Source organism: Lytechinus pictus, chromosome 4 (genome assembly GCF_037042905.1).
Source record: "Lytechinus pictus isolate F3 Inbred chromosome 4, Lp3.0, whole genome shotgun sequence".
In the NCBI taxonomy this organism is placed as follows: domain Eukaryota; kingdom Metazoa; phylum Echinodermata; class Echinoidea; order Temnopleuroida; family Toxopneustidae; genus Lytechinus; species Lytechinus pictus.
This window is the reverse complement of record NC_087248.1, coordinates 1,859,861-1,879,190: the sequence shown is the minus strand read 5'-3', so window position 1 is coordinate 1,879,190 and position 19,330 is coordinate 1,859,861. Positions and strand designations below refer to the sequence as shown.

The 19,330-nt window shown below is 34.4% G+C and overlaps 2 protein-coding genes across 2 annotated transcripts; both read right to left on the bottom strand.

Annotated features, from left to right (window-relative positions):
* Positions 1 to 417: 417 nt before the first annotated feature.
* Positions 418 to 6,523, bottom strand: LOC135153933 (N-acetylated-alpha-linked acidic dipeptidase 2-like). The gene is made up of 5 exons (XM_064098865.1): positions 6,332 to 6,523; positions 5,666 to 5,924; positions 4,151 to 4,232; positions 3,168 to 3,254; positions 418 to 2,719 (listed from the first exon to the last, which is right to left on the bottom strand). The coding sequence occupies exons 1-5, from the start codon at positions 6,365 to 6,367 to the stop codon at positions 2,521 to 2,523; spliced, it is 663 nt and encodes a 220-aa protein (XP_063954935.1). The 5' UTR covers positions 6,368 to 6,523; the 3' UTR covers positions 418 to 2,520.
* A 262-nt stretch (positions 6,524 to 6,785) lies between these two features.
* Positions 6,786 to 16,880, bottom strand: LOC135153939 (N-acetylated-alpha-linked acidic dipeptidase 2-like). The gene is made up of 10 exons (XM_064098880.1): positions 16,851 to 16,880; positions 15,995 to 16,126; positions 14,508 to 14,636; positions 12,695 to 12,887; positions 12,003 to 12,093; positions 10,311 to 10,406; positions 9,656 to 9,741; positions 9,149 to 9,268; positions 7,447 to 7,514; positions 6,786 to 6,875 (listed from the first exon to the last, which is right to left on the bottom strand). The coding sequence occupies exons 1-10, from the start codon at positions 16,878 to 16,880 to the stop codon at positions 6,786 to 6,788; spliced, it is 1,035 nt and encodes a 344-aa protein (XP_063954950.1).
* Positions 16,881 to 19,330: the final 2,450 nt, after the last annotated feature.

The window sequence follows — 19,330 nt, the reverse complement described above, 5'->3', positions numbered from 1 at the left end:
TAGAAATCTGTTAAGATTAATGGACTGTTTTTTAACTTTAGTTTATTTGTTTACGGAATGATTGCTGTGTGCAAAGACGTACGGTCTTATTTGTCATGAAGATAGAAATTATTCTTCATACTTTCATGTTCATTCGTCATTTTATTTAAGCTGTTGCCTTGTGAAAAAAAGATTTTAATTATCCTTTTCACTAGTATTCAAAATACATGACTTTTTAAGTAAAATAAAATCCATACAGGCACACAATTCACGTGAGGTACAAGTTTTATTTCCCCTGTTTATATTGTAACTGAATATGAATCAACTGATGAATATAGATTTGTATTGGTCGATGAATATTCTTGTCAAAAAAAATATATACCGTATCCTTATGCTTTATATGTCACTTGAATAAATAACAACGGACGAAATAAACATATGAAAAGACAAACTGTTTTAATTCGTATGTTTCATTACTTATAAAGTAAATGTAACTACATTAATAATTTATTTTAAACATTTGTGACAATAATAACAATCATAATAATAATAACAATAATCCGCTTTTTACATAGCGCTTAATACATCGGAACGATGTCTTTAAGCGCTTTACATACATTTTCAAAATCATTTTTCAAAACAGTATGCATGCTTTTTAATTTAATGAAACTGCATATTTATGTATTACCAAATCTTATATGAGAGGTCATTTTCAGATAAACAAGTAATATCTCATCTTAGATTTCCGATCAGAATGATGTATTGCTGGCCTTTCTTATAATTTGACAGAAATATCTTCGTTTTTTATGTTATTTTTTATTTTCACGTATTTATTTGAATCAATATTATATATTCCATGTTTATCTGAAAATTACCCCTCATATCAGATTTGTTACTACATAAAACTACAGTTTCATTTAAGTAGAAAACTGGCATACTCTTAAAAATCAAGTTTTAAAAACACTTCGACACTAGATCGAGCATTATATCAAAACACCTCTAGCAAAAGATTATAGACATAATCGTTTGTACCAACAAACATTAAGAATATATCTATTTACAAATATTTACAAAATGAATCAACGTATATTATGTATATTATCTACAAACATAGTTACCTACGATTTTATCAATAAAAGTTGACTGCGTCTATTCTTATCTAACAACTTTTATTAAAACTTGCCAAAGTTCATTTATAATGGACTATTTGTCTTTAAAGATCAGATGTTCATAAGCTTATTTCAAAAACAGATCTGCATATTGAGAGCATCTTTAGGGGTAAAAATCAATATTTAAACAGAATGTGATTCAGATACAAAACAAATATGCACATATTTATACAGCATTAATTTTCCCATCTATGACGTGGAAATTTTCTGATATGGAGATATCAGCCTCGTACTTCTCACAAATAAGGATGAGAGCACAGTATCAAAGGAGAAATCATGGGCTAGCTTGTGAAATCTAAAATTCCTTTCAGTGAGCTGAAATCTGAAATAAGGTAATTTCAGAAATGGTTTCTACTGGAGTATGAGTTTGGTTTAATTGTTTAAGTCGCTATAATTATGCATAATTATTTTCTCCACTGTGGTATACACACATCCCCAAATGTTGGCCCTACAATGAATACTCAACCAGCCTATATACAAATATCATTTTGAGAAAATATTCATCAGTTATATTCTCCTGAAATATTTGAAATATATTTTCAACAATTGAATGTAAAATAATAAAAAGATCCAAGACTCTTTCTGCACTTTTAATCTTACAACCTACAATCCATATCAAGCTACATTTAGTCATTGAAATGAAAATATAGTTATCTTGAGACGTATTGCAAAAAAATATGATATACATCCGAAACATCTCCTATATTAATCATGTACACAAAATGTGCTGAGAAGTGAAAGAAAAGATTTATTGATTTGAAGTAAATATTAAGTGTATGGTAAGTGTGTTGAAATGCACACGTAGTTTGGACGGAATATCTTAGACATCTAATATCAACCAATCATCTGGAGCAAGATTGGTCACAAAACTGTACAAAATAAATCAGTTCATTAGCACAGTAGCGATAACCATTGGTGTATCTAGGAAACGAACATTTCCATTCCAACTTACAACATTGGATGGCATCTGCATTTATATGGCACCATCTTTCTAGAAAATTTCTATTCTGAGGAGCACAAGAAAATCGAGTTTGGACAAGTTAGTGTCTTCGTGCAAAGAACTGGTACCGTTAGAAAAGACTTCAATTTGGATTTGAAAGTCTCTAGTAATGATACAATTCTTAAATTGAATGGTAAATTATTCCCAAGAGAAGATCCTGCGGCAGAAGAAGGTTGCTCACAATAGGCAACCCACCCATGTTTTATTGAAATCGCATCTCTAGACGCTCTAGATTTTGAACATTCCTTACATTAAACTATTCTTTATTCATTTCTCTCACTAATGCCTTTTTGCGCCACTAAAAGGGACATCAGTGCATGAACATGTTTCCTGCAGCTCCCACTCCCAACCCCTCACAGTACGCCCTTGTGTTTACCATGACGTCACATCTTTCAAAACAGCGGTCGCTGCCTCAATAGCATGCGTCAAAATAGCGACTTGCTGGGATACTACTTTCCAGCGTGTCTCTTGGTTGGAGTCTTGTAAGATCTTATGTAACGCATCAGCGATGCCTGGGAAAGGCCCAACTCTGGCGTCGTATTCCGTGAATCTTGGTGAGAATAAGACGTGTCTGGTGTATAAAGGTAATTAATTAATGAAAAGCAATGGAAATTAGAAGATGGAATCACCATAGATTACTGAAATAGTGGATTGGAGATTTATATGTATAACAATTACATTAAAGAAAAGACAAATAAAACAAAATGACCATAAACATGATGAAATGTATATTTTTTGTTGCGTCGTATTGGACTTTGCAACACCAAACTGCACACAATATCATCATTTTAAAATCTCATAATTGGTGTTTTGCAGTGTGTTTTGCTTCTACGCGTTTACGTTTTTTAATGTCCTTTGTTTCCAAACTAATAAACATGATACCGAAATTATTATTTTAGCAGATGGTAGAAATGATAGAATTTGTTGGTGGCTCACTATGGAAAATATAAATGAAGAGGGGTAGGAAAGATAGTGTGACGACATAAAGAGTTCGAGAAGCAACGGAAGTCTATACACACCTATCAAGTCTATTGTCAGGTAGCTCCTTGATAAATGCCTTCTCTAACTGCATCATCTGATCATTAATCTGTCTTACTGCTGACGGGCTGACAAGTTTCAAAAGAGATAACGATTTTTTTATTAAGATAAATAAATACCCTCAGTTATGGTAGAATAAATTGCATAACCTCATCAATAAATCTGACTACTCTTAATCTTAACTTGCGTTTTAAAAATGTTTAGGATAAAGACATAAGTGAGTTTCAATGACGAGATCTTATTATAAAAGGCGTTTCAAAAGTTTTTGTTAATTCATCATCTGTCTTTGTTTGTTTAGAAGTGTTTTTCAAGATTGATTAAAAAGTCTCCTTGTAAACTGTTAAACAGGAAACAAGATATTTTGTTTCAAGTATCATTACGGGAATGGTGAGGGAGGGACCCTCTTCGTAAGCTAAGGCTTGTGTAAGCTCTTGAACTCGATTTTGAGGAATCAGAATATGAACTTCTTTGTAATTCCAAAGTCGTCTTATGTTCAAACCAAGTTTTCCAAAAGAAAACTACCCAATTGAGAGTTGACAGCTAATTATTCCGTTTGAAGAAAATTGGTCTCAGTCTTTTTAAATTTCCACCAGGTTTTGTAGTATACATAAACCATATCATAAACGCCATTAAAAAAGTTTAAAGGATCCCAGTTTCCAAAACCAAATAAATGACTCATTCACGTGTCATTGTTGTCAATGAAGGATTAAAACACGCAATTGACTTCAAACTGTCGGTTTCTGCACTCTAAAAAAAGGTTTACCCAATATTGGGTAAAATGGGAACATGCATATTTGTTGGGTAAAAATATACCAAAATAGTGTGTTACGCAATCACATGAATTTTGCCCAATATTGGGGGAAAATTACCCAGCTACCATGTGTGTTCCATTCCTACCCAATATTGGGTAAATTTCTACTCTCTTTTTTTAGAGTGTGGAGACAGTAAATGTACATTATCATACCTGCTTTTATTAACGTTGCTAACCCTTTCCTGGAAGTCTGTACAATTTCCTATAAAGTCGTATACGGCTTCCTTTAAACGTTCTGAAATTACAAATGATGTTTGGTGAAAATAAATGAATATGAAATTCTTGTTTGACTTAGCGCCTTTATTTCAAATCGATCGATACTCTCAGAAAACGTATTTAATTGCGTACCTACAAAATATTGGTTAAGTGATTTGACATTTCGTTTTTCAAGCAATTTAGTTTTAACCAACAGTATAGACCTTTTTACATGTTGACCAATCTGATTTCTTGAGTGTTTAATACATAAGTACTCAGTATTCACCCAAGGCTCATTTTCAAATTTTAAAAATTCAGTCTTATACAAAGTGAAAGGTCGTCATTAAGATTCGTTTAATGTAGAGGGCGCATTTCCTATTTCAATACTGGAGAATCACAAATCTCATCTCAGTTTTATTTGCGTCTGGAAATTTGCCAACTCGAACACGCCCCCTAAATCATTTGTTCGAATGATAAGTTCGAAAAACAAATATCATATCTCCGACATGTCAGCGTCATAAATATTGGAGGCATGGCAAACCACTAGCGAACTTTGAAATGATAAGCCTAGTCAAATATTAATGATACACTTCATGATGATGTCACATTCTTCTGAAACAGTATTGATCTTTCTCAATCTCTTTGAACGCTCCGCTCAATATGGACAGGCGCCACTTTCGTCAATAAGTGGGCAACCTTATAATCGCACTTTGCGCGATATTTCAACATTGAATTACGATAAATCTGTAACATGTAAAAGCGTATGGCAATTTTTTCTTTAAATTATCCGGTAAGATAGGAACTCTGAATTCAGAATTGCAATGAAAGTTATATTTGCCTTCTTTATGGTAAAAAAGTAACGGTTATAAAAGTATATTAAAGCCAGGGAGAATGGGTAAAATAAAATGAGGAGACAAGAATTGAGATACGGGGGATTCCGAACATGATCGCGAGGGAACAAAACATGTTCATGGGAAAGTCTAATTTAGAGAAAGATTTATCATAATATCGAAAAAATTGTTTTTACCATTCCCTGTTCATACAAATTTTCCCTTTTATCTCATGGTCATGGTACAGGAGCTTTTAGGGAATGCGCCACGACACCCCCCCCCCCTCCCCATAAAAAAAGATAAAGACAACTGTACACCAGTGATAGTAAGTATAATCATGGTAATAAAAAGGAACCATATTTGAATCGAAGAAGAGAACGAAATGAAATAGATCAAGGGCGGCGCGAGTGGGTGCGAACTTCCCCTCTGTTTTTTAAACCGGTGTGAATAACAGGGAGATAAAATAGGAAGAAAAGGGAAGAATGAAGAGAATAGAAAAGAAAGAATTCGGTTGCATATCTTCATTTAACACCTATTATTTAATTGAGGAGAATTTCATCATCGTTTGGATTTCTCCGCCGCCCTATAAAGATACCCCGGTACTTCCCCTGATCAAGGCTGGAAAGAGTTGGTCTACTCTTACCAAGTGATATCCCGTGGTCCAGAAGATCTACCGATGCTTCGCTAAAATTCAGATCAATCCACATAGAAAGCAGTTCTACCGAATAACGATGCACGTCGAATGGTAACACTAATGAATCGGCTAGTATTCGGGTCATCTCGGCAAATACTCGGGTTGTTGCGAGGTGATGGGAGTATTCTGGATCGATGTACTCCTCGACTAATCGGATGGTTTCGTATGACGTATGGTATAACGAGTAGAAGCTTCCATTTATTGTTCCCTGTGATATTTAGGAAAAGGATAAGGATAAACGACATTAATAGTGAAATTTAACGACCCATAGGAAGATAAACATGAAATAGACTTTACCAACGTTACCTATTCTACAGAAAGATCCGAATACAAATGAGGTACCGTTTTCATTTAAATTTTGCTCGAGGTCCTGTTCCAAAGCAAGAAAAATTCAGATGATTTTGTTCTTTTTGTACAAAAAAAATATGAAACTAGAATGTTCGGCCTTAACTATTCAGGTATGTTCGTCATTATATGCAATGTAACCGTTCACATGTACTTTCAAATTAAAGCAAATTTACTAACTTTATTACAAATTTGATGCAATCTGGTCAGGATGAAAGATATGTTTAACTAGAAGACGAATTTATAGAATGAGAAAGCATACATACGTACATAAAAGATCATTATAAATGGCACTCCTAATCTCATAATAAAGCCACGATGATCACTCGCTCCTGCTGTTCTCCTTACGCTGAAAGAAAGAATAGAAATCAAACACTGAAAAATATGTACATCTTTTAGATAAAGTCCTTGGACACCAAATATGCTTTAAATATTCCTTCTATGTTTATCTCCTGTAGTAATACCCTACCCCAATCCCTGTCTCTCTTACCCTCACACATACACAAACCCTCTCACCCACCCACACCACTAAACAAACACACCCTCATAGCGACACGTGCACACGCATCCATACACCACACACACAGACACCCTCACAATATCCGCAATCACACACATACGTACACACGCACAACTCAACATACCCTCCTACATACAGTTTCGTCGTCTCCCACACATCCACATCCAATGCATATACAACACTGTAAACTACACAGTTGTTTTCTTACTGTGGTCTTTGTGGTTCTAGATCATCTGGCTTTCGTTCAACCATGGTATCATAAAGAGATCTCTCATTATTATCAGGATCTGGAATCTGTGAAATATTGTGATAAAAAAAATCATCGATAAATTTTTGTACAATAATCTTGAGCGGTCAGGGAGCGAGATGATTCTTTTCTAAAGAAATTCATAGCAACTTGTCAAAACAGTATGAAGACAAAGCCCTCTGTGAATTATATAGATCATCTGAGAAATATTTATGCATCTATGAATTAGCTAACCAAAGGCGATAATCTACGAATGAATTCTTATTTATGGAAAAACGGAATGCATCTGACACTCACTCTCAATGACAACTAATTTAAAGTCCTCGTAATACTAGTATTCTAAATTCTTAATTATTCCTCGATAATCTTTATTAAAGGACGAACAATAGTTTTTAGAATATTATTTAGACATAATTTTTAGATTATCTCCATGTCTACTTGAATATTCAGTGATTAAATATTCATGACGAAATGTTCATAATTTGAAACTGAATGAACGTGGTAGTCAATGTTTCCTTATCAATAAACGATATATGGTAAATGATGATATATAAACAAAAGACATGATCAAACACAGGTTTAAAATATCAGCTAAGGTATTTAAAGAAACAACTTTACCTTTTTGGCGGCAGCATAAACCACCGGTCTTAAATGAGGTGAAGCCGATGTCCACAGTACATAATTACCTGAAAAATTTGTCAAAATATCAAATAGATCCGTGTAACAGAATATTTTGTTGTCATTATTGTTTGAATAAATCAAATTAAAAGTCTGTGTAAGGTCAAACGTAATATACAAGCGGTCTATGATATTTTGCCATTTATTTTTATCCATATACTTTCTATAAATAATGAATGACATGAGAATTTCATTATCAGAGCGAAAGTTATAATGTCTGATGGCGCTATTTCATAGTTCGTAATCTTGAGAGAACTCCATTTCATCAATATGCGCATCAACTTTTCGTTAGTTTTTAAAATTTCGTCAAATGTGCCAACATAAATGGGTTGGCTTTACATTAGACTTTTCACTGCATCAATTGACAGATCATAATTATTCAAGAATAAAATCAAATACACTACCATAATTAAATCTCTACTTTAAATACGTACGTCAACTTACCTGCAACGGCTATGTCCAAATTTAGATAGGCTATCGTGCGATCGGCTAAAAGATGATTGAATTCCTGTCAAAAAAAAAAAAACGATTTTAGAGATTCTGGACTGAAATAAATTTCTATCATAAAATAATTCCTTGCTCCCAGAATTAGAAAAATCTGATGAATCTAGAGATTTAAATCAATTAAAAAACAATGCGAGACTTGCAACTGTTCAGCCTATTAATTTGAACGTATTTAGTGGGATCATACATTATTGTAGACTTAGTGAGTTTCAATACGTTAGACAAGGTCTACCATAGTTTTATTTACAAAAATCAAAGGTTTTGTCATCTTACACAGTGCCGGATGGCAATGAAGTGTATGCCTCATGTTACCATCCATACAATAGTGTACCACGGGTAGGGGCGCGTCCGACCCGTGCCCCCCCCCTCCCCGGCCCTTGAGAGCCACAAGAAATATATGGTGCATACGCAAGTAAGGACATTTTTTTGCTTGTATTTTTCAGACATAAACCACCATTAATTGGGGTGAGGACTTATTACTTGTCAAGTTTTTCCTTAAGTAAATTGCCACTAATGTGGAGTGAGGAGCTTTTTTTTTGTTTGGGGGGGGGCTTGTTATTTATTTTTTTTTTTTCTGTACAGAAATCCCCCCTTGAAAATTAAAATCATTTTGACTGAGTTGTTAACCATAACATGGCCGTAAGCAGCAGGGGGGAAGGGGCAGTCCCCTCCCCAGAAATTTTGAAAACTTACATTACCAAATTCACCAAAAGTATGAATAAAATCCATCGGTTTCACTTTACAAAATGCAAAAACGCCACAATAACAAGCTCAGTCGCTTTGCTCCCTCGCATTCGAGATTTTTCGAAAAAGTTTACGCTTCCTGCCCTCCCCCAGCAAAATAATTCTGCGTATGACCATGAACCATGAGCACGAGTTAAAGCAAGGATTTTATTATACTCCCAAAAGGGAGGCCGAAGCGTGTCTAAATCTTTATATTTTACAGCAACCAGAAAAGGATAGACTCATCCCCCGGCAGTAAAAAAAAACCTCAAGAAATCGCCACACATATTACTGGCGAAGGAATTGGTTTCACAGTACGAACCATTGCTGGAAAGACAATTTTTACCTACGTCACTGTGAAATTACTTATTATTCATTGAGCCATTGAATTTAAAGTCGATGTTAATTAATTCACCTTCTTGTTTTAATTTTCCAAACGCCCTCGATACTTCCATGAGAGTAGCCGTTCCACTGGTAGGATCAACAGCCCCGAGAGCCCATGCATCTCGATGATTACCAACGATGACGTAACGATCTATGTTTATAAATGATGTAATTTCACGTACCATATTAGTAAATGTCGAGAGATTTTATCTAACTACGTGTTTTCAACGGCAGTCTTGACCTATTTCAATCAACTTGTACTTCTTATGTTTATTTCTGTTCGAGATTCTTCTTCTCAATTTTCTCATGAACCTTGCATATTTTTCTTTAAGGTTTGACCCATTTACATTTCTAATTAAAATGTATTTTCAAAACATTGTTATATAGGAATAATTGATTGTCTTACAATTGACATGTAAGTATGATGTAATCAAACGAAAGAAGGATTTTATGTGAATTAAAAAGTTGCCTAAGCATGTGAATAGTTTGATGTTTGTTATCTTTATCGTCTGACATTTTTAATGACCATACCACTCACCTGGCTCAATGTCTCCTCTGATAAAACATACAGTGTTATATGTGTAATGATGAGCTGAGATGGAATTTACAGCTAGTCTCACTTTCCTGTAAGACAAAATATTACGTTCATTTCAACATTAAAGATCAAGGATTCGCAAGGTAATCGACACGTGACGTAACAATACCAAAGTTTGTATATTTTTTACAATATATTGTTTGATATCTAGGCTCTGGTGTATTAAACCCAACGCCCCGGTCCACGGCCTGTGCACTATAATTAAACCAAAAGGAAAAAAAGACCAAAGTATGTCCCCATCTTTTAAAAACGTGTCGATGTGTCGTAAGAAAGGATGAGTCATCGAAAGTTCAACCATGTCTACACCAACAATTTGAAACAACATTTTTGAGGATTGATAACAAATGAATAGGAAATATTATTTTACAAAATGGCAATCAGCTACTGAATGACAATTATTATCGTAATTTTGTTACTATAACAATTACGAATTGGGACCACTTCAGTTTCAGATGGAGAAATTTTGTGAAATTATGTCTTGTTCATGTTAATATGTTTGTTATCGACGTTCCGTATTTTCTATACTCAATAATATGCGTACTTTACGATTTTGCGGTAAATTCAAATAAATAAGAAAAAAATACTCTGTCGTGCTTACATTCCTCTATAGGGGTCCTTAAATCCAGGACCTACTTCAAAGATTGTCCTTGGGTCTCTGTTCCATCCTTCACCGGGCTGAGGACCTGTTAATGCCCTGTCAAATGGAAATCAAGACTTTAAGAATTACATCCTGGTTTTTCTATATACTTCAGAACAAGAACATGAAAATTAAGAATCGGGATTCTGAATGAGCTTTTGCATAATTCTAAGTGAGAGTTAGTGTGTGTGTGTGTGTGTGTGCAAGCGAATGTGGGGTGTTGAATGTGGGTGTGAGAATGTGATGGTATTTATTTATTTCATGACTTTACTTTGATACTTCATTTACAAAAGGAAATTCATCAAGTCTAAACTTATAGAAGCCAGCAAAATTATACACCATGTTTTGGATATAATAAAAGTGGTTAAAGAGTGATAGGTTTCAACAAATAAAATGTTTTAATGCAATTGAAGATTTGGTAGGTCGAAGGAAAGAAGAAAACTAATAGGTATTCAAGCCAAAAGATACATGGATGATCATCACAAATGCCATAAGTAGCTATGTGTCTATGATAAAAAAAAAACATTTTTTCATAGTTAATTTTCTTTTATTCAAATTTATCGACTGGTCACAATAACCAAAATCATCATCTATTCCACGATTCCACATTGTATAAATATACTAAAAGGTATAATCAGTGGCGTAACTACGGGGGCACGTGCCCCCCCCCCCACCAATCGGCTGGTAAAAAAACAGGGGAAAGGGAGAAAAAGAGGGAGAAAGAAAGAGAAACGTATATAGTGGGGGAAGAAGAAATTATTGTATATTACGTTATAATATATGATATGTAATATTATATTACTTGATAAATATTTGTTATTACTTTATGAAAAATAATTTACTTTGTGCCTATGTGTTAATCACTCCTGGTGCTCGCATTGTCTGTTTAATGAGATAAATAATCCTGCTAAAGGGAATTAAATGGTACTAATACATCCCGTTTTCAAGTCGATATACACATTATATTTAATCACAATTCGAGTTTTTAATTATTTTATGTAGTGACATAGGCCTATGCTTCTTTTCACGAGTCTGCTTATTAAAGTGATTGCCTCCTTTTAAGGTATGAATATTAAACATTTCCAGTCCGTACTTACGCTCGCATTAGTGGATTGGTGTCATATATCTGCTCTTCATGAATTCCTAAAAACAGTCTTTAAAATGCCCCTTTTTGGTCTCAATGTCAAAATTTTTCAGATCGCGCTTCGCGCTCGCATTATTTGGTTAGTAAAATACGTAGGCTCCTAGTATCATGATTACAAAATTTTGCTTACAATGCCCCTTTTTAGGTCTCTTTGGGGTCAATATATACACAAATTTCAGCTTGCGCTTCGCGCTCGCATTGTTTGTTTAGTGAGATAGGTAGGCTCCTAGTATCATGAGTACAAATATTTGCTTATAATGCCCATTTTTTAGGTCTGAATATCAAATATTTTCAGCTCACGCTTCGCGCTTGCGTTATTTTACCAATGAGATACATATCCGTTTAATGGCACAGTCCTTAAAATGTCTCTATTAGACCAGTATACCATGCTATTGAGCGCGTGCCCACTAAGTGACTAAAAAATGTGCTGGTGTCCCCCCCCCCCCCCCACGCCGTGACCCACAGTACGCTACCAGGTATAATCATGTTTGAAATGAAAATTTCCTTACCTTAAAAGTTTTTCTGCATCTTCGAATCCAATGGGATGTACAGGAATCTTTGGTATTGATGTGTCGTTTAATTCTAATCTGTATGCAAAATCTAGGAAAAGAATATTACCTATGTGTATGACATTTCAAGATTTAATACTAACGGATTAATCACATACATTATCATTCACCTTCACTGTGAAAACTGAACTGTATGTTATTTGAAATATTCCCGAAGGAAAATGTAATTTTCAGATTTTTAGTGGAAATCCAAGAGTATATAAGGAACAGTCCCGACTAATGTAACATGCTTTATTGTACTTTACTTTCTGACACTTTCGCTGATGTTATTTTCTATTTACTATCTTTTATTTAAAATACAATATATTACACTAGACTCATCATCTTCTTCTACAAATTAGGGCCCGTCTTACAAAGAGTTGCGATTGATTCAATCAACCACATCTATGGAAAGCCAGCAACATCAAAATCTAAAGTGTATCTTTGTTCAAAATATATTTCAGATATGATGTATTTGCATACATTCATCACTCTCTTTAAAATTCAGTGTGATTCCTTTTGTTTACTAAGGAGATTGTGCAAATTTCCTGAAGAAAAAAAATATGACGTTGATGGATTTCCATATAGGTGAGATTGATTTGATTAATCGTAACTCTTTGTAACACGGGGCCAAGAAAAACTTCAATTTTTACCTTTAGCAGGGTAGCCAGGAGTCAGAGGATCACCGATATCTTTAAGGATCGAGCCTCTCTGTGCCGCCGTCTTGGGTAGAAATGATCCTCTCGGGTAGGGTATACCGTTATGAGGTAAGCCATAGGTAGGTAGATCTCTAGGATCAGAGAAAAGGATCAGACCAGCAGCTCCAAACTTTTCAGCATTTACAACCTGTATATACCGTGATGATACATGATACACATATCAAACATGTCAAATGAACGTATTATTAATTAATCATCATGATTGTACTATCTTTTCCACCGTGTATTGTACGTTATCGGTTCTATTCGCTATTTTTATGTGGTTTGTTTAATCAAATCATTAGAAACACATCTTGAGCAGGAAGCAGAACACAAGTGGTTATCTCATTAATCTATACGAATTTGTATTAGGATCTAGAAAGAACAAAATTGAGTTGTTATAATCTTATTAAAATGCACTTCCTTCTGCAAATGTTCTGCGATCCTCTTCGAACTTATGATGATATAATTATATAGATATGATTATAATCAAAGAATTCAACGAGGACTTTCCACTAGGACGTGCAAAAACCAATTATTTAAATATAAGTACAACAACCTTTGTATTAAATAATGTTGATACAAAGGTTAAAAGGAAACAACCATAAACAAGTGGAGCGCCTCTGGCAGTCTCGCCTGCATTCCGCGATTCAATGTAGCAGCAGTGCTGACTTTGAAAACGACAATAGAATAATCATTCACAAAAAACACCATTCATAATATCATGAGAAAATACTATGTTCACTGGCCCTAAATGACATTTGACCTTGATCGTGTGACCAAAGAATTGTGCAAGACGATCAGTGAAATTTGATTACCCTTATATCAATATTTTATGAACTAGATCCATAAACTTTCATTGTTATGATGGCAATTCAACAAATACCCCCAACACGACTAAAGTTCATTGACCTTGGTCATGTGACATGAAACTCACACAGGATGTTCACTGATGCTTGATTACTCTTATGTCAAATTTTCATGAACTGAATCCATATAGTTTCAGAGTTATGATATCAAAAAAAACTTAACGTTGGTTAAGATTTCGTTTTTGATTCCCCCAACATAATCTAAGTTCATTGATCCTAAATGACCTTTGACCTTTGTCATGTGACATGAAACTCACAAAGGATGTTCTGTGATACTTGATTACTCTCATGTCCAGGTTTCACGAACCAGATCCATAAACATTCAAAGTTATGATGGAAATCAACAAATACCCCTAACATGGCCAAAGTTCATTGACCCTAAATGACCTTTGACCTCGGTCATGTGACCATTATGTCCAAGTTTCATGAACTAGGCCAATATATTTTCTAAGTTATGATAACATTTCAAAAACTTAACCTTCGGTTGAGACTTTAATGTTGATTCCCCCAACATGGTCTAATTTTATTGACCCTAAATGACATTTGACCTTGGTCGTGTGACATTAAACTCTGGCAGGATGTTTAGTAATACTTGATAACCATTATGTCTAAGTTTCATGAACTAGGCCCATATACTTTCTAAGTTATGATGACATTTCAAAACTTAACCTTCGGTTTAAGATTTGATGTCGACGACGCCGCTGCCGCCGTCAGATAAACTGAATTGAAAACATAATATCAATAATAAATTTTAGATAAAAGAAATTTCAGGGGAATATCTCAGCGCCTTTTTTTATCCTAACTTATCTATATGGCTGTTTCGACGATTTTGTACTTTAGATTTCACCTATCATGTTTACCTTTTGATACCTTGTAATATAATCAATTTCAGATCTTACCTTGGTATTTCTCCCTGTCATGCCGTATTTTGCGATGAGAATCTTTCCCTTGAAGTTGATATTTGTGGTTAGATTCTGAAGATATTCGTAGTCCTCAAGCCTTCCATAATTGACATACACAAGGTCTCCCTGGATATGACACACATAATAGATGAAGAATGTGACGAGAGATACATTTGGGGAAGTCATATTCATGCCATGATTTCTTAAATTCCCAAAGACATGTGATATCGATATTAAAAAGAATGTTTCGAAGATGAAAATACCTTTTTTTCTTGGGTCAATCCTTTTTGATTTTTTAATTATTAAGTGAAAATTAATCTTTTGATCACAACACAACGAAAAATCCGAAGAATAGCCTCGAAATTTTACTTATTTTCAACCAACACAGATGAACTTTCATGATCGTATTTCAATTATTGTTTTATTTTTTGTCATGCCGGTGCATCACTTTGTAACAGTTCATTTATAAATTCAATAAATATTGAAAGATAAAAAATGCATTATATGTATTATTTTATTCGGAAAGAAAAGCTTTAGGAAAAAGGCCTACAGTTGTCCTTGACGATTTATCAATTCATTTATTGACCAATCAAATAATAAGTATAAACTTTACTGTTTCTGGTATATTATTCATTAATTTGCTGACCAAAGGTAAGGTAACTGTTGACAATGGAAACATTAAATAGCATTGGAATATGTCGAAACTTTATATTTCGTTCTAAATTGCAGTTTTAGTTTACAAAACCGTGTTTATGGTGTAACTCGTTTAGATCACGAAAGTTGAGCTCGTTATTTTTGGAACGGTTAAAGTGATTTTCTATCTCTACATGCTTGTGTGAGTGCATGCTGTATGTAAGGACGGTTTGGGTTATAGATGTTAACACAGGACTGCTTTGTATAACACGTGCGGTAAAATAATTTCACACTAAACATGCCGAAGATTGGATAATTTTAAATCCAATTTTAAGCTACTTGAAGGCGCCTGGATAAGAGAGATGGTCTTAACAGCCGCTGCTGTAAAAAAAATCAGCTATATCATTTGGTACGGTAAGCCCTAAAATAATAATAGAAAACATGGGCCGGGAGGGAAATTCACCCTCCCACCCTCCAAACTTTTTCAGTAACCATATACACGAACGTGGAAATGAATTTTATGCATGTTCAACCTCCTCACATACACACACCCCAAAACACCCTCCACATACACACACACACTTTCAGGTTTAATCCGCTGTCCCTGTAACCAACTAAATAGTTACACCAATTTTATACGTGATGAATTATTCTTTTCTTCAATTATACCGTAATCAACATTAATTCAAAATACATACCGAGTCATCTGCTACACATGCGAGTTACATTTCTTTCCTTTTTCATTTCTAGAGTCCTTTATTTTCTTCTTTCACAACTAACCATATACCGCAGAATTTTGCTGTAAAAGTTTAAATAGAAAATAGCATGGACGCCGAGGTTGATTGTCTTACCGTGACGTCACCAGTAGCTGAGTATGCGTTGAATGGCGGAGGGATACCCTCTTGTTCTAACTCTTCTTCATCGAATGAATCCTCTCGGAGTGATGAGGTAAACATTACACTACCATTAATAGGGTTGATTATCTGAACATATCATACAAACACAGTAGTAGGTTGATTAGCAACTATGAAACAATTTTAAAGTTTAAACAAGTGTCGCTAAGGCGAGCACATATACGCCCGTCTGTAACGCGGAAAATGGAGCTATTGGTCAAGCAAGAAAAGTGGAAAATGGCGACTACACCTTTGAACTTTTGACCTCAAAATCAATAGGCTTCCTGGGATCTATGCTAGTATCATACACATTATATGAGCCTAGGTTATGTTAAACAGAAGTTATCGTGTTTACAAGGAGTGCAGAATGGTAAAATGAAAATATTTCAATGTGATCTTGACCTTTGACCTTTTGATTTTAAAATCAATAGGCTTCATGCTAGTATCATACGCACCAAATTTACATGAGCCTAGATTAAGTTAAACTGAAGTTATCGCGTTTACAAGGACTGCAGCAGGGTAAGATGAAAACATGTCAGTGTGACCTTGACCTTTGATCTTTGACCTCAAAATCAATAGGCTTCCTTGGATCTATGCTAATATCATACACACACAATTATATGAGCCTAGGTTATGTTTAACTGAAGTTATCGCGTTTACAAGAAAAAGTTAACAGACGGACGGACGGATGGACAGACGGACAGACAGACATAGGGACGGCTGTATACCATAAAACGTCCCGTCGAGACGGCCGTATAAAAAACAAGATAAATTCCAAAGGATTTTTGTCTTTTTTATGTTTCTGTTTAGATACCTTAACCCGCGATGGCCCTAAATCTTCCATGCTGATTTGGATATATTCACACATTTGGGGCTTGGGTGAGCATGACGAGGGTATGTGATATATGCTTGGGTAAGATATTAAACATAATCGTCGGGGAACAAAATGAGCAGGGACACATCATGTCAATTACGTCACAATGGTAAAGTTCAGAGACCCAGTCTGCTCAAATAGATTCCCATTCTTAAACTCTAAAATATCAATTTTTTAAAGGATTTTTGCTCTAGAGCGTTAAAAATGTTAGTGGAAAGGCAGTTTAATACACATCTGTGATAACGCGGCGTAAATCTGTGGGGTTTGGGCACATTGCATGTGCTTTAGGTAGAGGTAGGGTGAGTGTGTGGGGGTTTAGGGTGTGTGAAGTTGGGGTAGGTGAACGTGCTGCGTGTACGTGAGACGGTGCGTCTGTGGGTATGTGAGAGGGAGAAAGATCGCGTACATAATTACTATGCGATTATAATTGCCTATTGACAAGGACCGATCAATGCATTGTTACGTGAAATTAAAGGTCAAGTCCACCCCAGAAAATTGTTGATTTAAATCGATAGAGAAAAATCAAACAAACATAACGCTGCAAATTTCATCGAAATCGGATGTAAAATAAGAAAGTTATGACATTTTTAAGTTTCGCTTATTTTTCACAAAACAGTTAAATGCACAACTCAGCGATATGCAAATGAGAGAGTCGATGATGTCCATCACTCACTATTTCTTTTGTTTTTTATTGTTTGAATAAAACAATATTTCAATTTTTACAAATTTGACAAAAAGGACCAACTTAACTTAACCATAAACTGTCAAAATAATGACAATTCCACATGTTCAAGGAGAAATAAAACTTTGTTTCACTTGACAAGGAGGAGAAAATTAGAATATTTCATATTTCATATAATAAAATACAAAATAAATAGTGAGTGGGTGACGTCATCAGTCTGCCAATTTGCATACCGACCAGGATGTGCATATTACTGTTTTGTGAAATTAAGCGAAACTTTAAAATGTCATAACTTTCTTATTTTGCATCCGATTTTGATGAAATTTTCAATGTTTTGCTTGTTGGATTTTTCTCCTTTTTTTCAAATCAACTTTTTGTTGGGGTGGACTTGTCCTTTAATGATTTGTGTATTTATTCATTTTATTTATCAATTCATTTATGTATTCATTTATGTATCTTTATCTATTTACTTATTTATTCATTCATTTGATAGTGGAGGTGTTCTAAGGGGGGGGGGGGTACTCGCAATATCGAATATTCATATTCGTGTTTGAATCTATTTGTTATTCCGCCTAGCACAGATTACGTCATTTTGGCCTGCTTGTACATGAAATTAAGTTGACTATCTTTGCGTCCTATTATCTCTAAAAGAGTATAATTGAATGAGAGTATCGAGTAAATTAATGAAAAAGATAACATTCTAAATGAGTTAAATGACTTCATGATATAACCGGTAAAACAGTAACCTTGGTTTTTGTAGATTATGAATTGGTTATTTCATCCAATTAGATAATGGTAATGCTCGATATTCCCTTCGTCATGTTCGTACTCCAAAGGGTCTGGCTGGGAGAGTCGCCTCGATTAAACGTCCAGCCTTGTTAGATTAACTTATCTTCCTTATTAGAGTGAATCGCGTTTAGTTATCCTTAACGGAAAATATATGTCAGTAAGTGACATTAAACTGAATCATTAATGTTAACTCGAATCTAATTGCATTAAACATGTATCTCTATTAACCTTTCAAGAAGAAACCCCTTATACTCAATATCGGTATCCACTTCCATTCACATGTCATTCTAGCAATCAAACATGATTGTTTTAAAAGCTGAAGAACTAGATCATTACTTCTGCCCTTTTGTCAATGAAATATAGACAGTGAAAATAACTTTATTGACCTGCCCATCGTTAGTTCCCATTTAAAAGAAAAGAAGAACAGCCACAACTTCCTATTTCCTTGAAAATGTTCTTGTACATTCCTTGTTTAGGAAATCATAAAATTGCCGGGTCTCTGGTCAGGGTCGAATTCTGTCTTTGGATTCACTAAAGAATTATACGCACAATTTTAGCGACGTGCAAAATGGTTCTGATGATGTCCAAAACTTACTGGTCATTTTGTCTTTCAATTATTTTTCATTCCATTAATGGAAACTGTGTTTTGACTACTCATTGAACTTTTCAAGATGCCAAAGTATTAACGTATTGAGATTAAATAGTTAGTGTGAATCTTTTCACATTTGGGATAATTAAAATAATGATAAATCATAGGATTAGAGTGTCTGACATTACGGGGTGCTGATTCATATCCATATCACCTGTGAATGTGTTTAATAGGACATAACTTCTGCAAAGACGCAATAGAGCGAAAATACTGGCATTTTAAAAATATAATTTGAGATGTTTACACTTTATCTTTAATATAATTAGATTATTTTTTTAACTCTATCGTTTATTCAAACTT